This window comes from Cebus imitator, unplaced genomic scaffold (genome assembly GCF_001604975.1).
Source record: "Cebus imitator isolate Cc_AM_T3 unplaced genomic scaffold, Cebus_imitator-1.0 Scaffold3, whole genome shotgun sequence".
NCBI classification, from domain to species: domain Eukaryota; kingdom Metazoa; phylum Chordata; class Mammalia; order Primates; family Cebidae; genus Cebus; species Cebus imitator.
In genome coordinates this window covers 4,411,970-4,434,591 of record NW_016107318.1, presented here as the reverse complement: position 1 = coordinate 4,434,591, position 22,622 = coordinate 4,411,970, and the positions used below count along the sequence as shown (strand labels likewise).

General features: G+C 38.9%; 1 protein-coding gene and 1 pseudogene across 1 annotated transcript in view; one reads left to right on the top strand and one right to left on the bottom strand.

The window, feature by feature from the left end:
• MIGA1 (mitoguardin 1) overlaps positions 1-22,622 on the top strand; it is a 76,826-nt gene that overhangs the window by 11,476 nt on the left and 42,728 nt on the right. The window contains exons 4-7 of the mRNA XM_037739255.1: positions 1,272-1,408; positions 5,499-5,625; positions 11,244-11,377; positions 12,608-12,731. Coding sequence (XP_037595183.1) covers positions 1,272-1,408; positions 5,499-5,625; positions 11,244-11,377; positions 12,608-12,731 — 522 coding nt within the window. The remainder of the gene's footprint in view (positions 1-1,271; positions 1,409-5,498; positions 5,626-11,243; positions 11,378-12,607; positions 12,732-22,622) is intronic.
• On the bottom strand, positions 7,733-8,435 carry LOC108306355 (annotated as a pseudogene).

Sequence of the window (22,622 nt, the reverse complement as noted above, 5' to 3'; positions counted from 1 at the left end):
TGAGCCACCGCGCCCGGCCTGTGGTTTCTTTTTTTATTTTGCGTATCCCTATTTCCTTATTATGTAGAATTCAAGAAGTAAATTGCTGTCTTTTAAAGGATCTTTAATTTTTGTTAACGATATGGTATCAGTAAAAATAATTTCTTGAGCATACTGAGTTTCTTACTTTTTTATTATTTAGTGAGTATGTGGTATGCTTTTGTGATTCATCTGTCCAGTATACAATTAATGAGTGAGTATTTTGTACCAAGTGCAGTGAACATTCCGACAGTAATGATTGCTGTCACTTGCTGAGATTCTATTATGTCTCAGCTAAGTGCCATATATTCAGTACTTTATTTAACCTTACAGCAATCCTGTGAATTTGGATGATAGCCTTGTTATTTCTATTTTCTACATAAAGAAAACTGAGATATGCAAAAGTTAAGTGACTTGCCCACGGTCATATAATTTGTACATGCTGGAATTTCAATATAGGAACTGCTGCATTAAGAAAAACTATAAGGCCGGGCATGGTGGCTCATTCCTGTAATCCCAGCACTTTGGGAGGCCAAAGCAGGAGGCTGGCTTGAGCCCAGGGGTTTAAACAGCCTGGGCAACATAGTGGGACCACATCTCTACAAAAATAAAAATAAAAAATTAGCTAGGTGTGGTGGCAACATGTCTGTTGTGGTCCCAGCTCCTTCGGTGACTGAAGTGGGAGGATCGCTTGACCCAGGAGGTCAATGCTGCAGTGAGCCATGATTGCACCACTGCACTGCAGCCAGGGTGACAGAGTGAGATATTTTCGCAAAAAAAGAAAAAGGAAACCCAAAAAAACTAAGATATAATGTCTGCCTTAGAAGAATGGATAGTTGGGTAGAAGAGACAGAAGTATAACTAATTATAATGCAATGAGATATGGGTAAGCTTTAGATGTAATTCAGAAAAGGAAATGCCTGTATTTTGTTAAATTTATAGTTTACCAAAATCGTAAATTTAACATAGTTGCCAGTATTTTTATACTGATTGCAATAGATCATTCAAATACCACTCTAATTAATTAGGTGAATATTCTACTCTTCATTTCAGAAGCAGATTTTAGCAGTGTTAAAAAAAGATTATATAAAGGTGTAGATTTTAATAATGGTGTACATTTAATAATTTACACAATCGAATGATCTGTGTTTTAAAATTAGAAGCTTTCTGAATGAATATATAAACTCTGAAATTTTTACCTGAAACTTATCATTGGATTTGATACTTTTAATATTAGTATGTTTACTTGATAGGTTCAAGTTGTTCCAGTAGCAGACAGAATTTGACATTATCTTTAAGTTCTACCAAAGACAAAGGATCTCAATCTTGTAACTATGCTAATGGAGGACTTTTCAGTAAATACTCAGGTTCTGCACAGAGTTTGGCCTCCGTAAGTACAGAAAAAATACTACTTTTTAAAATTGTTGTTTACATATCTTTTGTGATCTGTTAGTTTAAGTGTCATATACTTATAGTTCTTAGTATGGAAAGAGTCTTAAGAAATCATCTGATTGAATCTGCTTTCATCAGGCAAGTAAAGTATCTACTGACTATTAAGTCAATTTGGTTCTAGATTTCTTTGAATAAGTGATCTGGTCACATGGGGACCTGTGAAAATAGTGTTGATGTGGAAGAATTACTTCAAAATTAGATGTTCTTGTCTTCACTTATTTGTGGGAGCTAAAAATTAAAACAATTGAACTCATGGAGCTAGGAAGTACAAGAATAGTTACCAGAGGCTGGGAAAGGCAAGTGGCGGTGGAGGGGAAGTGGAATGGTTAATGGGTACAAAAATATATGCAGATAGAATAAATAAGATCTAGTATTTGATAGCACAATAGGGTGACTACATTTGACATAATTTATTATAGATTAAAAAATAATTTAAAAAGTGTAACTGGATTGTTTATAACACAAAGAAGGGACACACGCTTAAAGATAAAGGTGATGGATACCCCATTTATCCTGATGTGGTCTTTATACATTGTATATATCAAAATGTTTTATATAACCCATATATACACCTATTACATATCCACAGAAATCAAAAATTGAAATTAAAAAGTTATTAATTAAAAAAAAATTAGCTGTTCTGCAAGAAGCTGGATGATATAGCCAGACTTTGTGCTGGGTCACCATAATCACTTGATGACCCTACTTAGGTGAAAGTATTTGGCTTGGTGAAGACAAGTGTGAGGTTCTTTACCTCCTTTGGATCATTAATACAGTATTGACTGACAAGCAGGAGACTGCCCTTCTTTTTTTTGAGCATTAATTATTATTATTTTTTTTAAAGACGGGTTTCACCATGTTGGTCAGGCTGGTCTCGAACTCCTGTCCTCAGGTGATCCACCCACCTCGGCCTCCCAGAGTGCTTGGATTACAGGCGTGAGCCACCATGCCTGGCTTTTTTGAGCATTAAAATTAATGCTGATTGACAAGTGAGGAATGAAGTTACTATTTGTTTAAATCTAATGTGATTTAAACATTAATTTAAAAAATAGGTAGAATATCTACCTGTTATTGAATGCAGAACAGGCAAAAGAATATACAATGAGAGCTGGGTGCTATAGTGTTGCCTATAGTCTCAGCTATTCAGAAGACTGAGGCAAGATCGCTTCAGTCCAGGAGTTTGAAGACAGCCTGGGCAACACAGTGAAACCTTGTCTCGTAAAATAAAATAAAATAAAATAAAATAAAATAAAAATAAATGTGTTCCTGATCCACTCAATTCCCCTCCCTGGAGACTAAACAACATTAACAATTTCTTTTTTTTTTTTTTGAGAGGGAGTCTTTTTCTCTTGCCCAGACTGGAGCTCAGTGGCACAATCTCTGCTCACTGCAACCACCACCTCCCAGGTTCAAGCGATTCTCCTGCCTCAGGTTCCCAAGTAGCTGGAATTACAGACATGTGCCACCGCACCTGGCTAATTGTTATATTTTTAGTAGAGAGGTTTCACCACGTTGGCCAGGCTGGTCTCGAACTCCTGACCTCATGATCCACCCACCTTGGCTTCCCAAAGTGCTGGTATTAACAGACGTGAGCCACCGCACCTGGGCTGTTTTCATTTTTTTCTTCATGGTTTATAGAACACCATATTCTGTTCTGTACCTTGCTTCTATATTTCATTGTAATATATAGCTGCCCTATTCTGTAATGCCTAAAAATGTAATACATTTTTAAAGACTCTTCTAGGATAGAAACAGCTAGATCAAAGGCCTGCAGACTTTCAATTCCTCTGTGAAACTGAGCAGCATAATGAAGAATATGCTTATTTTTTTTTTTTTTTTTTTTTGTCTTTTTGGCAGTGTATTGCTGGAATATACCTATTCTTTTTTCTTTCTTTTCTTTTCTCTTTTTTTTTTCTTTTTTGAGATTGAGTCTCACTCTGTTGCCCAGGCTGGACTGCAGTGGTGTGATCTTGGCCCACTGCAACCTCCACCTCCTTGGTTCAAGTGATTCTCCTGCCTCAGCCTCCCAAGTAGCTGAGATTACAGGCATGTGCCACCACACCTGGCTAATTTTTGTATTGTTAGTAGAGACAATATTTCACCATGTTGGCCAAGCTGGTCTCAAACTCCTGACCTCAAGTGATCTGCCGCTTCGGCCTTCCAAAGTGATGGGATTACAGGCGTGAGCCACTGTGCCTGGCCAGAATGTGGCTTTTCTGTTATGTGGACTTCCTCAATGTCTGAGAAGTGCCTACTGTGAATTTCCTCAATTGAAAGTTGAAGCCCTTGTTGACTAGAACTAGATAAGTTAAATTTCATGATAATGGTGTAACAAGTCTTTAGAATCACTGTACTGTACTTGCCTAACTGAACTAGCCATTCCTCTGCCAGGGCTGTTAACTGCTTTGATTTTCTGTCTCTTAGGCAGTAGATAATAAGTGTTGAAATTGGGATCATGATGTCAGAAGTGGAAAGGAGGGGACAGAGTCCACAAAATTTGGTGACTGAATATGAGAAGTGTGGGAAGAGACTTTGAAGATGACATCCTGTTTTATAGTTTGAGAAATTATGGGAATGGAAACACTGTTAGTGAGCTTGGGAGGAAGAAGAGGTTTTGTTGCGAGAGATGCTAAGCCCCTTTTTTGACATACAATCATGAGTTGCTTAATGATGGTGCTGCATTTGCTACATTCTGAGAAATGTGTCATTAGATGATTTCATCGTATGAATACCATACTGTGTACAGAAAAGAAAGTGCCTGTATTTTATTAAATTTACAATTTAACAAAAATATAAATTTAGCGTAGTTGCCAGTATTGTCATACTGATTACAATAGACTATTCAAATATGACCCTAATTAGTTAGGTGAATAATTTACTCTTTATTTCAGAAGCATCATAATCTGTATGCTATATGTTGTAACCTGTTGTTCCTAGGCTACAAACCTGTACCACATGCGACTGTACTGAATACTGTAGGCAATTGGAACATGATGGTATTTGTGTATTTAAACATATCTGAACATGGAAAAAGTACAGTAAAAATACAATTTTGTAATCTTATGGTAGGATCCACTGTTGTATATGCGGTCTGTTGTTGACCCAGATGTTGTTATGTTGAAAGTGTCTATAGTTAGTTTGCGATGCCAGCCAAAGAGCCAAATGGAGTTGCCGAAAAGGCAAATGAAAATGTTGGTTTAGATTTCTCAAAAGTGAACTGGAATTAGGATAGAATTGGAGTTAGGAGTTTGAGTGTCATCTGCATAGACATGATTGAAATGATTTGTTCAGTGGACCTTGCTAGGAAAGGGCATTTACAAAGATGATGGTGGCTTTTTTTTTGAGATGGAGTTTCGCTCTTACTGTCCAGGCTGGAGTGCAATGGCCCGATCTTGGCTCCCTGCAACCTCCACCTCCCAAGTTCAAGTGATTCTCCTGCCTCAGCCTTTCAAGTAGCTGGGATTACAGGCATATGCCAGCATGCCCAGCTAATTTTGTATTTTTAGTAGAGACAGGATTTCTCCATGTTGGTCAGGCTGGTCTCAAACTCCCGACCTGAGGTGATTCAACCACCTCAGCCTCCCAGAGTGCTGGGATTATAGGCATGAGCCACCAAGCCTGGCGATAGTGGCTTTTTTATTTTAGGTATCATTTAGCAGAGAGTCAGCATTGTAAAACATTCTAAAAGAAAAATAAGCTAGCTACCTGAAATCAAAGTAGGTATAGATAAAATTTATAAGTAAATGCTTAAAACAATAAATGATATAAACATAACTGCCTGATTTCTGATGGAAATAAGTGATTTACATTCAAAATATTCTACTTGTATATTTTTGAGCAAAGAGGCTTAGAATAGAGTCATATGACTTCTAAATTTGATTGAATATCATCAGCAGTATTTCTTCATGTGGAAATTACATGGATTGTCTTAACTAATATGATTTATATAAATAATCTGTAAATATAAAAGATCATAGCATACTATAATGAGAGAGATTTGAAGTAACTTCTGTCCATCTTAATTTTAGGTCCAGAGTGTCAATTCTTGTCATAGCTGCGCTTGTGGCAATTCTAATTCCTGGGACAAAGCAGATGAAGATGATATTAAACTTGTTAATATCCCTGTGACTACTCCAGAGAACTTATACTTAATGGGTAGGAATAAGATGATAATATTTTAAGATATTGTGCTCACATTTAATTTGTTTTGTTTTTGTTTTTTATTTATTGAGACAGACAGGGTCTTGCTCTGTCGCCCAGGCTGGAGTATCACTGCGATCGCTGCTCATTGCACCCTCAACCTCCTGGGCCCAAGTGATCCTCCCACCTTAGCCTCCTGAATGGCTGGGACCACAGGTGCAAGCCACCATGCCCAGCTAATTTTTTTTTTTCTTTATCTTTTTTCAAGATGGGGTTTCACCATGTTGGTCAGGCTGGTCTTGAATTCCTGACCTCAGGTGATCCACCCGCCTTGGCCTCCAAAGTGCTTGGATTACAGGCATAAGCCACCATGCCCGGCCAATTAAAAAAAAAATTTTTGTAGAAGTGGGGTTTTGTCGTGTTGCCAGTTTGGTCTTGAACTCCTGAGCTCAAGCAGTCTGCCCACCTCTGCCTCCTAAAGTATTGGGATTAAGGCCTTAGCCACCATGGGCAGTGGTAAGTTGAAATTTAAAAACAGTGAATTGTTCTAAGAGAAGGAACTATATAATTTTAAATATTCTTCCATCCGTTGAATTTAATCTTCATAACATCATACACTGTATTAGTTTAAACTAATACAACAAAATTAAAACAACAGAAATTTATTCACTCAGAGTTTTGGAGACCAGAAGTTCATTATCACCGGATTGAAATGAAGATGTCAGTAGAGCCATGTTCTCTCTCAGGCTTAGGGGAGAATCTGTTCCTGACCTCTTGAAGCTTTTGGTGGGCTTCCAGCATTGTTTGGCTTGTGTCCACATCATTCCAGTCTCTACCTTTGTCTTCATGTCACATTCTCCTCTGTGTGTATCAAATCTCTCCCTATATCCCCACCCCGCCTCTTTTTTTGAGACAGAGTCTTACTCTGTCACCCAGGCTGGAATGCAGTGGTGCAACATCGGCTCACTGCAGCCTCCACCTCTGAGTTCAAGCAATTCTCAAGCCTCAGCCTCCCAAGTGGTTGGGCTTACAGGTGTGTACCACCACGCCCAGCTAATTTTTTGTATTTTTAATAGAGACATGGTTTCACCTTGGTAGCCAGTCTGGTTTTAACCTCCTAAGCTCAGGTGATTTGCCCACCTCAGCCTCATAAAGTGCTTGGATTATGGGTGTAAGCCACTGCGCCCAGCCACCTCTGTCTTACAAGGACACTTTTGGTTAGATTTAGGGCCCAGCAGATAAATTAGGATAATGTCCCTGTATTGGGATTCTTAATTACATCTACAAAGATGTAAGATGTTACCTTTATTTATAAGTTTACAGCTTCTAGGAATTAGGATCTAATGTCTTTGGGTGACCATTATTCAGCCTGCTACACTATCTTAAACTAATCTGTTGACTCTTATGTAACAAATCTATCAGAATTCACTTAACTAAATCTGTTTTATCTAGCTATCATGTGTATTGTTATGTCTAGAAAAAAAAATTTAAATAGAAGGAAGGTGTTCTGTGTTTCACCTCTCAGTATTTCTCTTGACTTGACCATGAACATGTCTACAGAGCCACACTGAAGCCCTGGAGAAGAACCAAACGCACCTGTTGTTGAATCAGAGGATTCAAATGGTTTCCCCTGTTCTCTATTCTGTTTCAGGCTGTCTTCCTTTTCATGGAAATGCATACTAAATAAAAAACAAAACCAGTAAACCTGATGTAGCCCTGGGCAGTGAGCAGTAAAGGGACTGATGACTTAGTAAAGAAGGACTGAGTGTCTCGGAATGCATTCCCACTCTCTAGATAGTTAGACTATATCATCTCCGGTACCATCACAGCGGGTACTCCTATGAGGAAAGAAGCAAGAGTAGTTCCTTTGCCACCTATTCCAAAGGTCTCCAGAAAGTCAAATTCACTATGTTTCTAGATTATGTCTAGTAAACTTATACTCACAGCTTCTGTTAATATTGCAAGTTCATGGCTGGGTATGGTGGCATGTACCTGTAGTCTTAGCTACTTGGGAGGCTAAGGCAGGAGGATCACTTGAGCCTAGGAGTTATAGTGAGCTAATTGTGCTACTGCACTCCAGCCTGGGTGACAGAGCAAGCTTTTTCTTTTCTTTTCTTTTTTTTTTGTTATTTAGTTTTTCTTTCATAATCATAAACTTAACTCTGCAATCTAGCTAGGCATGGAAGGGAACAAGGAAAACGGAACGCAAAGGGAACTGCATCGATAGCACAAAGATTCTATGATACTATGAGTAAATGGGGTGGAGGGATGCTCTCCTGAGCTACAGAAGGAATGGTCTGGTGGTTAAGATAAAACACAAGTTAAACTTATTAATGAGATGCCCACAGTCTGCAATGGTGATCTTCTTACTGGTCTTGCTATTCCTGGACCCAACACACTCCATGGCCTCCTCAATATTCATGCCTTCTTTCACCTTGCCAAAGACCACAAGCTTGCCATCCAGCCACTCAGTCTTGGCAGTGCAGATGAAAAACTGGAACCATTTGTGTTGGGTCCAGCATTTGCCATGGACAAGATGCCAGGACCTGTATGCTTTAGAATGAGTTCTCGTCATCAAATTTCTTCCCGTAGGTGGACTTGCCACCAGTGCCATTATGGCATGTGAAGTCACCCCCCTGACACATAAACCCTGGAATAATTCTGTGAAAGCAGGAACCCTTAACACCAAATCCTTTCTCTCCAGTGCTCAGAGCAAGAAAGTTTTCTGCTGTCTTTGGAACTTTGTCTGCAAACACCTTGAAGGAGATGCAGCCCAAGGGCACACCATCGATGGCAATGTCGAGGAACACGATGGGGTTGAGCATGGCTGATAGTACAGGGTCCCAGCAGCAGCGGCATCTGCAAAGCGGCCCTTTTTCTTAAAAAAACAAAAAACAAAAAACAAAAAAACAAAGCAAAACAAAAAACAAACAAAAACCTAGAATATTAAAAATTCAAATTCAAGTGAAATAGAGCAAAACTAGAGACACCACAGGGGATCTTTGTGTTATAGGATTAAGATTGGTAGGAGCCCTGTGGATCACCTGGTATCATCACCCATCTGTTTCAATTCTCTTTATAAAATTGATGACATTAAAAAAAAGATTGGTGACAGGCCGGGCGTGGTGGCTCACGCCTATAATCCCAGCACTTTGGGAGGCCGAGGCGGGTGGATCACAAGGTCAAGAGATCGAGACCATCCTGGTCAACATGGTGAAACCCCGTCTCTACTAAAACTACAAAAAATTAGCTGGGCATGGTGGCGCATGCCTGTAATCTCAGCCACTCAGGAGGCTGAGACAGGAGAATTGCCTGAACCCAGGAGGCAGAGGTTGCGGTGAGCGGAGATCGCGCCATTGCACTCCAGCCTGGGTAACAAGAGCGAAACTCCGTCTCAAAAAAAAAAAAAAAAGATTGGTGACGTATGTTTGACTTGCTGTTACAAAACTGATGATATTTGGTAGCCTGGGCTGTATTCTATAGTGAGGTGGGACATAGTACTTCTTGAGGAGACAGCTTTTATCTTTGTATTATACAACTGTGCTGTAAAATAGTTCTTCCTGAAGCCAAGTGTGGAGGCACATGCTTGTAGTTCCAGCTACTTGAGAGGCTAAAGTGGGAGAATCACTTGAGCCCAGGAGTACAAGACCAACCTGGGCAACGTTATAATACCCCTATCTCTAAAGAAAGAAACCAAAAAAACTAAAAAAAAAAAAAAAAAAAAATTCTTCCTGTGTTCATATGTTCAGCCAAAATAATAAATGTTTAGAAGGGATAGTGTAAGAAAAGGATGAAGGAATTAGAGTTGTGTAACTTGGAGAAAGGAGAGTAGATAGTGATATGATTGGTTTTTGTGTTCATAAATGTTTTAGGAGAAGATTCAAAAACTATTCTTTGCTACAGAAAATCGAACAAGAAGGAAAGGCCTACATATCATTTTCAGAAATTTTAGGCCAGATATGGTGGCTCACCTGTAATCCCAGAACTTAGGGAGGCGCTGGTGGGAGGATTGCTTGAGCCCAGGAATTTGAGACTAGCCTGGGTAACATAGTGAAACCTCATCTCTACAAATACAGAAATATATTTAAAAAAAAAAAATAAAAGAGGCTGGGCCTGGTGGCTCATGCCTGTAATCCCAGCACTTTGGGAGGCAAAGGTGAGTGGATCACCTGAGGTCAGGAGTTCGAGACCAGCGTGGCCAAACATGGTGAAAACCTGTCTCTACTAAAAATACAAAAATTAGGTGGGCATGGTGGTACATGCCTGTAGTCACAGCTACTCAGGAGGCTGAGGCAGGAGGTTGCAGTGAGCTGAGATGGTGCCACTGTACTCCAGCCTGGGCAACAGAGTGAGATTCTCTCTCAAAATAATAAGAAATAAGAAAAATTTTATTCTTTTAGGATTGTAGGTTCTACAGTGTGGTAACTGAAGAAATGACTTGAGAGGTATTTTTTAGCTACCATATTTTTAAAACATCATGAGAATGACTTATCCAGATTCTTAAGCAGCTTTTACATATCATTTTCTTTAATATTTAACATTTTAAAAATACTTTAAAAGTGAAGTTTTAAACTATTTTTGTTTTGTTTGAAGTGCCTAATTATTTTTCTAAGCATTTTTTAAAAAAATTTTTATTTGTAGAAAAAGAAGCACATGTTCATTTGTTTTCCCACAAAGCTTTCTCTCAGCAAGGACATGAAATTCCTACTTGGACTATAACTAACTTTTGATAGGTTCATTCAGTATCTTGCAGATTTTTAACTCTGGCCCATCAATTTATCCAAATCAGTCTGTTGGGATCATAGTGGTTCAGGACACCCTTTAGGGAACAAAAGGTGAAAAAGACTTTATTTTAGACTTCTATATTATTATCTTTTCTTCAGCTTTACTTTTTTTTTTTTTTGAGACAGTGTCTTGCTCTGTTGCCCAGGTTGGAGTGCAGTGGCATGGTCTTGGCTTATTGCAACCTCTGCCTCCTGGGATCAAGTCAGTTCTCCTGACTTAGCCTCCCGAGTAGCCATGATTACAGGCGCATATCACCACACCTGGCTGATTTTTAAATTTTTAGTAGAGATGGGGTTTCACCATGTTGGCCAGACTGGTCTCGATCTCCTGACCTCAGGTAATCTACCTATCTCGGCCTCCCAAAGTGCTGGTACTATAGGTGTGAGCCACCTCACCTGGCCATCTTCAGCTTTACTTTCTTCTTCTGAGAATTTATAAAACAGTAGTTTTTTGTAAACTGGTTTCTTCTACCTGTTAGTTTTCCTTTTAACTTACAGAGATATTTTGAAACATAGTTGTGCGACTATAAAAAATAACTGTTACTCAAACTTTTGATGAATTCATGATATTATTTTAGAAAAATTCTGAGCCACATATACATTTGTGTTGTATTTTTAAAGAAATGAAAACATATTGGCCATTTTGTCCCTGATTTTTGGTTAACTGGAACCATAGGTTGAGAATATATTCGGAAATTAAGATTCTACCATGAAATGATGTGCGATTCTTTAGTGTCAAAAATTAGACTGTGCTATTGGTGATAATGTATGAAAGTATTTCAAACCCTATATAATTTTATATTGGCATTGGTATCGCTCGCTTAAAATTGTTCTGTTCTTAATTTTTAGGTATGGAATTGTTTGAAGAGGCATTGCGTCGATGGGAACAAGCTCTAACCTTTCGCAATAGACAGGCTGAAGATGATGCCTGTGGTTCCATTAAGATGGGTGCAGGAGATGCCATTGCTGAAGAAAATGTAGATGTAAGGGTGATTTATTTGAGTGGTCTTCATAATATTAGAAGAATTTAACTTTTTTTTTTTTTTTTATAGAGATGGAGTCTTACTATGTTGCCCAAGCTGAGTCTTGAACTCTTGGGCTCAAGCGATCCTCCTACCTTATCCTCTTGAGTAGTTAGGACTATGGGTATGCACCACCATGCCTGGCTAATTTTTAAATTTTTTGTAAAGATGGCATCTCACTGTATTGCCCAGGCTGGTCTTGAACTCCAGGCCTCAGGTGATCCTTCCACTTTGACCTCCCAGAGTGCTGGGATTATAGGCATGAGCCAGGGTGTACCTGGCCCAGGGTATTTTTTAATGTTGATTCAGTGTATTTGCTTTGTATGGCATTTGATAGAACTATTTTTGTCTTCTTCCTTGGGACTGTATGGGGTATTTCTTATTGGTCTTTTTCTATTCAGTTAGTTGGTAAATGCCAGATTTACCATTCATCAAGTTTATTAATTTTTCCAGGATATGCAAAATAAGCAGATTGGCTTCTAAAGGATTTTTTTTAAAGAAATGGGGTCTTGCTATGTTGCCGAGACTGTAGTACAGTGGTTCATAGGAACAAATCATAGTGCACTGTACCCCAGAACTCCTGCCTCAGCTCAAGCAATTCTTCTGCCCCAATCTCCCAAGCAGTTGGGACTGCAGGCACATTCTACCTTGTCTGGCTTGGAGTTTTTTAAAGTTTGATTTGTGCTTTGGGATTAATTGTTATTATGTTCATAAAAATCACAGAGGTATTGAGCTGGACCCTTATTGATCATTTAGTTAAGCTAGTGATTCTCAAACTTAAGAATGCATAAGAATGACCTAGAGGACTTGTTAAAACACGGATTTGGAAGCCCCACCCCACGGATTTTTCATTGACTAGGACTGGGGTGGATCCTAAGAATTTGCATTTCTACCAATTTCTTGGGTGATAATGAAGCTGCTAGTTCAGGGACCTTATTTGAGAACTGCCGATCTAGTCTAACTCCTTAATTTTATAGGTAAAGAAACGGAATCACTAAGAACTAAGGTAATTTTGCCAAAGACACAGCTAGAACTCAGGCCTCTTGACTGCTGCTGCTGTACTCTTTCCACCATCTATGAGTAGTTTTTCACATTATTCATTTTCTTTGCCTTTTATTTAAAAGTGGAAAAACATTTAGAATCTTAACATTAGAATTTAATTTGTTATATGTGCTTTTTCTCTCCTCGTAGGATATTATTAGTACTGAATTTATCCATAAACTTGAAGCTCTGCTGCAGAGGGCCTATCGTCTCCAAGAGGAGTTTGAAGCTACCCTTGGGGCATCTGATCCTAATTCCCTTGCTGATGATATTAGTAAGATGGATATTTTATATGTTTTTTATGAAATGTTTGCTTTCCTTTTATATTCTTGAAATTATTTGCGTGTCTGTCTTATGTATTAATAGGTTACTTAAAAAATAGCCAAGAGAAAAAAATTCTATCATATTTCTTTTTTTATTTCAGTTTTAATTTTTAAATGAACTAATGCCCTTAGGATATAAATTCAAGTACTTATCATAGGTAGGACGGTGACATTTTAAAATATATTGTGGGTGAAAAAAAATCTAGAGTGTTGGAGGGAGAAAAGAATAAACAAAAATATACAAATGGGACAGAGACTCACCACTTCAGAAATGTGCATGTAATATTACTGAAAATATTTTAAAGAATTAAAGGTCTTGGGCCCCACTTTAATCACAGGCTATCTGTTGATGTAAGTAGTCAATACATACATCATTATGGGCCATTACCTTTGTTTCCTGCTTTAAAGAAAAAAGAGTTTTAAAAAGTTGTTTATTTTTTATTTTTTTGAGACAGGTTGTGTGTATCCCAGGTGGGAGTGCAGTGACACGATCGCAGTGCACTGCAGCCTTGGCCCCTTGAGCTCAAGTGATTGACCTACCTCTGCCTCCCAAGTAGCTGGGACTATAGACACGTGCCACCATGCCTGGCTAATTAAAATTTTTTTTGTGGAGACAGGGTGAGCTTCTTTTTTTTTTTTTCTTTTCAAGACAGAGTTTCACTCACTCTGTCACCCAGTCCTGGGTGCAGTGGTGTGATCTCGACTCACCGCAACCTCTGCCTCCTGAGTTCATGCAATTCTCCTGCCTCAGCCTCCCGAGTAGTTGGGATTACAGGCATGTGCCACCGTACCCAGCTAATTTTTGTATTTTTAGTAGAGGCAAGGTTTCACCATGTTGGCCAGGCTGGTCTCAACCTCCTGGCCTTAAGTGCTCCCAAAGTGCTGGAATTACAGGTGTGAGCCACTGTGCCTGGCCAAGGTAAAGTTCTTGAATGAAGTCTTGGAAGAAAGGAATGATTAAAGTTGCTTATTCAGCTTCTATAAATGCCCCCAAAGAAAGAAGAAGACCAAATTATATGTTTGGGTTTTTTTTTTTTTTTTTTTTTTTTTTTTNTTTTTTTTTTTTTTTTTTTTTTTTTTTTTTTGTCAAAAATAATTTAAGTCTTTCTAGTATGAAGAGAATCATTTTCCAATTTTAAAAAAAAGCTAAGGAGTTTTAACTTTTTCCACATTAGTACTGAATGCAGCTGCATTTTGAGATATTTATATCTCTATGCATTTTGAATTTAGGTAAAAGATTTTGTTTGTATTAGAATTATGAATTGCTGTGTATATGTCATAAGGTTATATGAACTCTCTGGTCTCTGCTTTGTCATCCTATTCTTGCCACCAAACATTATTAGATGAGTGTGTTTTAGTAGCTTCTCTGCTCTTAGCATAGGCATAATGTTTTGACATACCTAGGAGATTAGTCTAGAAAAAAAGTAGGCAGTATTCATATCAACAAATATAATTTGTCAAAGCCTTATATTAATTTTTTCTACAGTTTCTTGTGTAACTTTAGTTAGAATGTCATTTATGATAGTAAGTCGGAGAAAGAACACAGAAAAGGAACTTTTTTAAAACCTCAAATGTAGAATGAGAATGGAACAACCAGAAAAGTTAGAAAAGTGGTTAAGTGGCAAGGAACACCACAGAGAAAAGTAAGTAGGAAAAAATTATAAATATAAATCGGAAAGAAGAAGAGGATCCTGAGACTTTTAATGTCTTACTCTAGGAATGGAGGCTTTGTCTGTGCTGTCTAATCTTCAGCAGTTTCTTTTAGCCTCATGATAAGGATCTCGTGGATGCGTAGTTTTTGTTCTTTTAGTCTTGTAATATGTATCACAGATTTGGTTCTGTTTGGCATGCCTTGGCACATTTTTTCTATAGCCTTCTGTAGAGGTTGGCTGGGTCTGTCTCATTCCTTCAGGTTAAAAAGATTCCTTGGGTACAGTCTCAGAGGTCTGCTTTAGATTCTTGTTGCTTTTGGACAAGAAGACCTCTGGGCATGTGGCTTAGTTTCTGGAGTCTTCAAGCTGTTTCTGAGGCAACTATTGTTAATCTTGAACTCTAAATGGTTAGGGTGGGACCCATAAATCAGTCCATGCATTTAGTTAGCTTAGGTTGGGAATAAGTTCCTGACCCCACTCATGTTTTAACCTGTGCTGTCACTGCCTACCAGGCTGATGTGCTTTTCCCTGTAGCCTGCCAGTTCGTTGGCCCCCTGTTGCCCTGGAGATTCCAGTTGACATGAAGCTGTTATATTTTGTTTGTTGTAGGGAATTGTTTTGATATTGCAAGTTTGCATTTTTGAACTTCTGGATCGAAAGAGCTGAATGTATGGCCAAGATTCAGGGAGCGGCTCTGTTATAACTGTTACTTAACGTTGACAAAAATTGCCTAGAAGTCAGTTAACTCTCATTCTTTAAATCTAAAACAATTGTATTCATTTAACTTATATTATTGAAAGGCAACTTAAAGTTAACAGTCATAAATCAAGATAGTCTAACAGATGCCTTCAGAGGCCCAGGGGCGAATTTAAACCAAGTATTGATCTGATGTTAGTGAATTCTTCGTTGTTTTGAATCTGCTTTGTCTAATTTGATGACCTTCATTTTTTTTTTTTTTTTTTTTTTTTGGCAACAGTCATGCTGTGTCCCCCAGGCCAGAGTGCAGTAGTGTGACTCAGCTCACTGCAACCTCTGCTTCCTGGGCTCAAGCCATCCTCTCACGTCAGCCTCCCAAGTAGCTAGGACTATAGGTGGGTGCCACCACACCCTGCTAATTTTTTTTTTTTTTGAGACGGAGTTTCGCTCTTGTTACCAAGGCTGGAGTGCAATGGCGTGATCTCGGCTCACCGCAACCTCCGTCTCCCGGGTTCAGGCAATTCTCCTGCCCCAGCCTCCTGAGTCGTTGGGATTACAGGCACGTGCCACCATGCCCAGCTAATTTTTTGTATTTTTAGTAGAGACAGGGTTTCACCATGTTGACCAGGATGGTCTCGATCTCTTGACCTCGTGATCCACCCACCTCGGCCTCCCAAAGTGCTGGGATTACAGGCTTGAGCCACCGCGCCCGGCCCCACCCTGCTAATTTTTAAAAAAGTTTTCTGGCTGGGCATGGTGGCTCACGCCTGTAATCCCAGCACTTTAGGAGGCCGAGGTGGGTGGATCATAAGGTCAAGAGATCGAGACCATCCTGGCCAACATGGTGAAACCCCATCTCTACTAAAAAAAAAAAAATATATATATATATATATGTGTGTGTATATATATATATTTATATATATATATATATATATACACACACACACACACACACACACATACATACATACATACACAAAAATTATATATACAAAAATTAGCTGGGTGTGGTGGCATGCACCTGTAGTCCCAGCTACTCGGAAGGCTGAGGCAGGAGAATTGCCTGAACCCATGAGGTAGAGATTGCAGTGGGCCAAGATTGTGCCACTGCACTCCAGCCTGATGACAACACAAGACTTACTGTCAAAAAAATTTTTTCTCTAGAGATGAGGTCTCTCTATACAAGGCTTGTCTCGAGCTTTACAGGCTGGTCTTGAACTCTTGGGCTCAAGCAGTCCTCCCACATTGGTCTCCCAAAATGCTGGAATTGCAGTTGTTAGCCAGCATGCTGAGCCAGGAAAGACTTCTTAGCCATCACCTAATTTCATTTCTCCCCTGTCTGTAACAGCTAGGGGGAGCTAGTCAGTAGTAGCTACTAATAACTGGTAACTAGTATCTACTATTGTTTTTTACCATGTACCAGGCCCTTTGTTAAGCACTTAGCATCCTTGTGTCTTCTCTGGGTCAGATACTGTTACATTCTGAATGAAAATTATCTCTGCCAGGTGTGGCTCACACCTGTAATCCCAGCACTTTGGGAGGCTGAGGCGGGTGGATCACCTGAGGTCAGGAGTTTGAGAGCAGCCTGGCCAACATGGTAAAACCCTGTCTCTTCCAAAAATACAAAAATTATCTGGGCATGGTGGTGGGTGCCTATAATCTTAGCTACTCAGGAGGCTGAGGCAGGAAAATCTCTTGGACCCAGGAGGCAGAGGTTGCAGTGAGCCAAGACCATGCCATTGCACTCCAGCCTGGGCGACAAGAGTGAAACTCCATCTCAAAAAAACAAAAATCAACAACAAAAAAGAAAAGTACCTTAATCCCCACAACAACTTTTAGCGCATATGTATATATATAAAACTATCATCCCTATTTTTCAGATGGGGAAAGTGAGGTACAGAGGTGTTAATAACTTCCCCAGGGTTACACAGCTATTAAGTGGAGGAACCCGGATTTGGACCCAGTCAAGCTAGCTTTATAGTCCTTCCTTTCCCCTTTCCCCTTCTCCTTTCCCCTTTCTCCTTTCCCCTTTCCCCTTTCCTTTCCCCTCCCCTCTTCCTTTCCTTTCCCCTCTTCCTTCCTTCCTTTCTTTCCTTTTTATTGTTTTTGAGATGAAGTTTCACTATTGTCGCCCAGGCTGGAGTGCAGTGGTGCCATCTCAGCTCACTGCAGTCTCCGCCTCCCAGGTTCAAGTGATTCTCCTGCCGCAGCCTCCCAAGTAGCTGTGATTACGGGTGCCTATCACCACACCTGGCTAATTTTTGTATTTTTATTAGGGACAGAGTTTCACCACATTGGCCAGGCTGGTCTCCAACTCCTGACCTCAGGTGATCTGCCCGTCCCGGCCTCCCAAAGTGTAGGGATTACAGGCACAAATCACTGCGCCTGGCCCGTTTATTATTTTTTTTTCTGAGAGAGGGTCTGGCTGTGTTGCCTAGGCTGGGGTGCAGTAGTGCAATCTTGATTCACTGCAACCTCCACCTCCTGGGCTCAAGCTGTCCTCTCACCTAAGCTTCCTGAGTAGCTGGGACCACAGGCACGTGCCACCATGCCTGGCTAATTTTTATTTTGGGTAGAGATGAGATTTCGCCATGTTGCCCAGGCTGGTCTCAAACTCCAGGGCTGAAAGGATCCACCTGTCTTGGCCTCCCATAGTGCTAGGATTGCAGGTATGAGCCACTGTGCCCAGTCGCAAAGTCCATTCTCTTAAACACCATGCTGTATTGTCTTACCACTTAAAAGACAGACGTCTTCTTTGAACGGGAGGGTTAATTAACTGTGAACTTTTTGTGGACAGAGTATGTTTATTCCCAAAATTCCCTGTAGGAAAGGTCGGCTTAGAGCAGGCAGCCTGGAAATTCCACAGCTGCCAGAGTAAGACTTTTATTTCTGGTAGTGGTATACTTTTGTGTAGATCTTTTTTACTTTTTAAATTTTTATTCCTCTATACCCATGTGGGGATCTACAGTTAACTTATGCGTGTTTCTTCCTCTCTCAGTTTTTCTAAGCAGATTTCACACATTTTGTAGGAAGAAATTGTCAAGGTTTAATCTAAGAACAAAAGAGGCAAGGTGTGTGAGGTAGAGGACCTAACTTAGTATAGCGCTAACGAGTTACTCTGATGGTCTACCCCACATCTGTATAAGAACTAAAAGTATGGACTCCGGATTCAGACTAACTGGGTTCAACTTCTGGCATTTCCATTTATCTGTGTGATTATAAAACCTGTCTAAGCCTTGGCTTCCTCTTCTGAAAAGTTGACATATGGGGTACCAATTTTATAGACTGATTTTGAAGATTAAATAAAAGTTCTAAGAACAGGGTAACTATGCTTATTGGCTCAGAATTTGGAACTTCTCTAAGGCCACTTTCAGGAAGACCATCATTTTACCTCTAGAATCTTAAGCTGTTGTTTGTTGTTGTTCTTTTTGTTCTACCTTTCTGATCCTATATTTGCCAATTTCAAGACGTTCTTTAAAATTTCTGGTCCACTGATATCCTATTCATCTTTTCCAGTGATGCTATACTTTACTCCATTAAAAAAATTTTTTTTCTGTCCTTTTCAATGGGCCTTTGGGGAGAAGGAGAAGTACCTTCTTGAAGTAGAAGGTAATTTGCCTGCCATGTTGAACTATACACCCTGGACATTAGGCCAGGCGTGGTGGCTCCCGCCTGTAATCCCAACACTTTGGGAGCCTGAGGTAGGTGCATCACCTGAGTTCAGGAGTTCAAGACCAGCCTGGCCAACATGATGAAACCCTATCTCTACTAAAAATATAAAAATTAGGTGGGCATGGTGGCAGGTGCCTGTAATCCCAGCCACTTGGGAGAGTGAGACAGGAGAATCACTTGAACCCAGGAGGCAGAGACTGCAGTGAGCCAAGATCACGCCATTGCGCTCCAACATGGGCGACACAGTGAGACTCCAAAAAAAAAAAAAAAAAAATTCTGGACATTATAATAATAGAGTCTAAGGTTTACATTAGCTTTTGTTGAACTTATGGTTAACTAAAATTTCTAAGTTCTTTGTTATCGTTGCTTTCATACTGTTAAACCACATCTTCCCTCATTTATTCCTGTGCAGTTGTTTTTTTGGACCCAAGGGTATAGGTGCTATATTTATTATTCTTACTAAATTGTTAGTTCCGAGTCATCATTCTGAATTGTTGAATAGTTTTAGATTTTTATTTGATATCTAATGTATTAATTATTCCTCTCAGCTTTGTATCCTTCTCTAGTTTGGTCAGTTTTGTATAGTTGGTAATCAGTGCTGTCATTGAAATCATTAATAAAAATTGTTAAAATGGATAGAGTTAGAGTCAGAGACCTGAAGCGTGACACTGTTAAATTTCCTTAGGTCACAAATAATAATTATTAAGATACTTCGTAATCTTCAGTTATTCAAGATGAGTAAATTCTGAAGATCTAATGTATAGCATAGTGACAGTAGTTAATAATACTGTGTTGCATGTTTGAAGTCTGCTAAAAGGCTAGATCTTAAATCTTACCATACACACATATACACACACAGTCACTATGTAGAAGTGGTAGATATGTTAATTAGCTCAATTGTGGTGATCATTTCACACTGTATACATATAACAAAACAATCATACACCTTAAATATATGCAGTTTTGTATGTCAATGATATCTCATAAAGCTGTTAAAGAACATTTTGTTCAACAACTATGAATTTAGCTTATTCTGTTTTTACATTTTTTTCATCTTGATTATAAAGAGACCATGGGGTCGAGTACAATAGCTCACACATGTAGTCCTAGTTCCTCAGGAGGCTGAGGCAGGAGGTTCACTTGAGCTCAGAAGTTCAAGGCTGTAGTGAGCTGTGATTGTGCCTATGCACTCCAGCCTGGGTGACAGAGTGAGATCCTGTCTCTAAAGAAGAAAAGACTGAGAGAGATTATGTGATACTTTTTTGTATATCATAATAAAATGTTAACTGGAAATTTAGGAAAACATAGAATCTTTTGGAAAAAGAGGCTAATATCAATTAGCTTATTTGGAAATATTGCTGAGGCTGAGTATTTTGCAAGTAGGGATTTGCCATCAAGTGTTCATAGCTGGTTTTACACTCACTTGCAAATCATTTTAGTATTGGAAGGCTCATGTGTCAGATTTTATTTACTTTAGAAGAACCTCAGCAAAATTTATTTTACTAACTTGGAATTCAAAATTTAAACAAAGACTCTACTTAATTATACATTTGTACTATTTATGGAAGAGTAGTTTGCCAATTTAACATTAGGGATGAGATTATAGGGGGGCTGTTTAAATCCTTTCAGCATGATTTTTTTTTTCTTTTCCGAGACAAAGTCTTGCTCTGTCACCCAGGCTGGAGTGCAGTGGCGTGATCTCAGTTACTGCAGCCTCCACCTCCCAGGTTCAAGCAATTCTCCTGCCTCAACCTCTTGAGTAGCTAGGATTATAGGCATGCACCACCATGTGGAGCTAATTTTTGTTTTTTTAGTAAAGATGGGGTTTCACCATGTTGACCAGGCTGGTCTTGAACTCCTGACCTCATGATCCTCAGCCTCAGCCTCCGAATCCCAAAGTGCTGGATTACAGGCATGAGCCACCGTGCCTGGCCTAGCATTATTCTTCCAGCATTTTTCTTTGTAGATAACAATATATTTATTCAAAATAAATGATGTCTATTCTCCTTTTTTTTTTTTTTCATAGCAAATCCAAGAAACTTTTGAGTTATCAGTATTATGAATTATTTGGGGTTACTTTTGGTAGATAAAGTTAATAACATAGATTTTGAAAAGCATATAGTATTGTTCTAACATTGGATATGGTGACCATTGCACAGCTCTGTACATTTAAAACTTAAACATGTTGCACATTTAAAGGGGGTGAATTTTTTGATTTGTAAATTGTACTTCAATAAAGGAGTTAAAAATACACTATGTTTGGTGTTAAGCAAAACTTAAGTAGATTTTTATGAATTTAAAATAGTGTAAAATAGCATTTCATATTAAATTGAATACAAATCCCAGGTTTTCATTTTGGGTTTTTTGGTTTTTAGAGACAAGGTCTTGCTTTGTCTCCTAGGCTTCAATGCATTGCCACAGTCATAGCTCTCTGGAGCCTCAAACTCCTGGGCTCAAGCAACTCCCCAGTCTCAGCCTCCTAATAGCTAGGACTGCAGGCACATGCTACTGTGCCTGGCTAATTTTTTAATTTTTTAGAGAGTTTGTGTCTCACTTTGTTGCCTAGGCTGGGCAAAAATTTTTAAAAGTTCATTAAAGAATCACTTAGTTTCAAAGCTGTTGGGCCTGCTGAATTATAAACCGTTTCTCTGTTGCCACATGTTGAATTATAAACTCTGTTTCTCTGTTGCCACATTGATCCTGATGCCTCAGCTGGTAACCAGAAATATTAACTGTTATCTGTTAATAGCCCATGAACCATACTATTGTTTATATGCATGGGCATTTCTGCAAGTAATTTGGATGTGGTGTTGTTTTTTACTTTGCTTAAATTTTAAATCTTTTTTCTATTCTGTAACATTGCCATCCAAGTAGCCATTAAATATGATAAATACTGAAAAGAAGATCTGCTGACATTTTTGTTAATTTAGTAGCAAGCATGCTGGAAATATTAGAATTAATGCTGAGAAAATAAAATAGCAGTATTAAAGTAGGAGCACTTTTATTTTTAAAATGAAAAACTTCTGACAACCTGGCTCTAAAATTGCAATCGTTTATACATTCCTAAGCCACGCTGTCATCTGTGTTAAAATAGAAAACAGGCTGGATGTGGTAGCTCATGTCTGCCTGTAATCCCAGTACTTGGGAGGCTGAGGCAGGAGGGTTGCTTGAGGCCAAGAGTTTACCAGTCTGGAGAACATAGCGAGATCCCCATCTCAAAAAAAAAAAAAAAAAAAAATTAAGAATTAGCCAGGAATGATGGTGTGTGCATGTAATCCTAGCTAGTCAGGAGGCTGAGGCAGGAGAATCCCTTAAGCCTAGGCATTTCAGGCTGCAGTGAGTTACGATTGGGCTATTGTACTTTAGCCTGAGAAGCAGAGTGACACTCAGTCTCTAAAAAAAATTATAATAAAATAGGAAATATTTTTGATGTTTGGGAAGGAGGTAATACTGATACAAAATGGTTTACTAGTAATATTTTGTGTTTTAAAAGCATACTTAAACATAGATTTTATTATAATTATTGTGGTTTAAAAGTATGCTTGCAAAAAGAAATACAGCACAGTAGTTGTATTTCAAGCCATCTTTACAGTTTTTCCTATGATGAGAAAATAGCTTTGAATTAGGCAGGGTTTGAATTATGTTTTAAGGAATGAATTCCTCCTGTAAAATATAACCCACCCCATATTCTATAATTCATTGTTTTCCATGTTCCATGCTGCATTTCCTTAACCATTCTGAATTAGTGAGTCATTATTGCATGCGTTTCTAAGTGCTAATGCACCAAAGTTTAATATGGCTTAAATAATAGTTCTTTGTTCT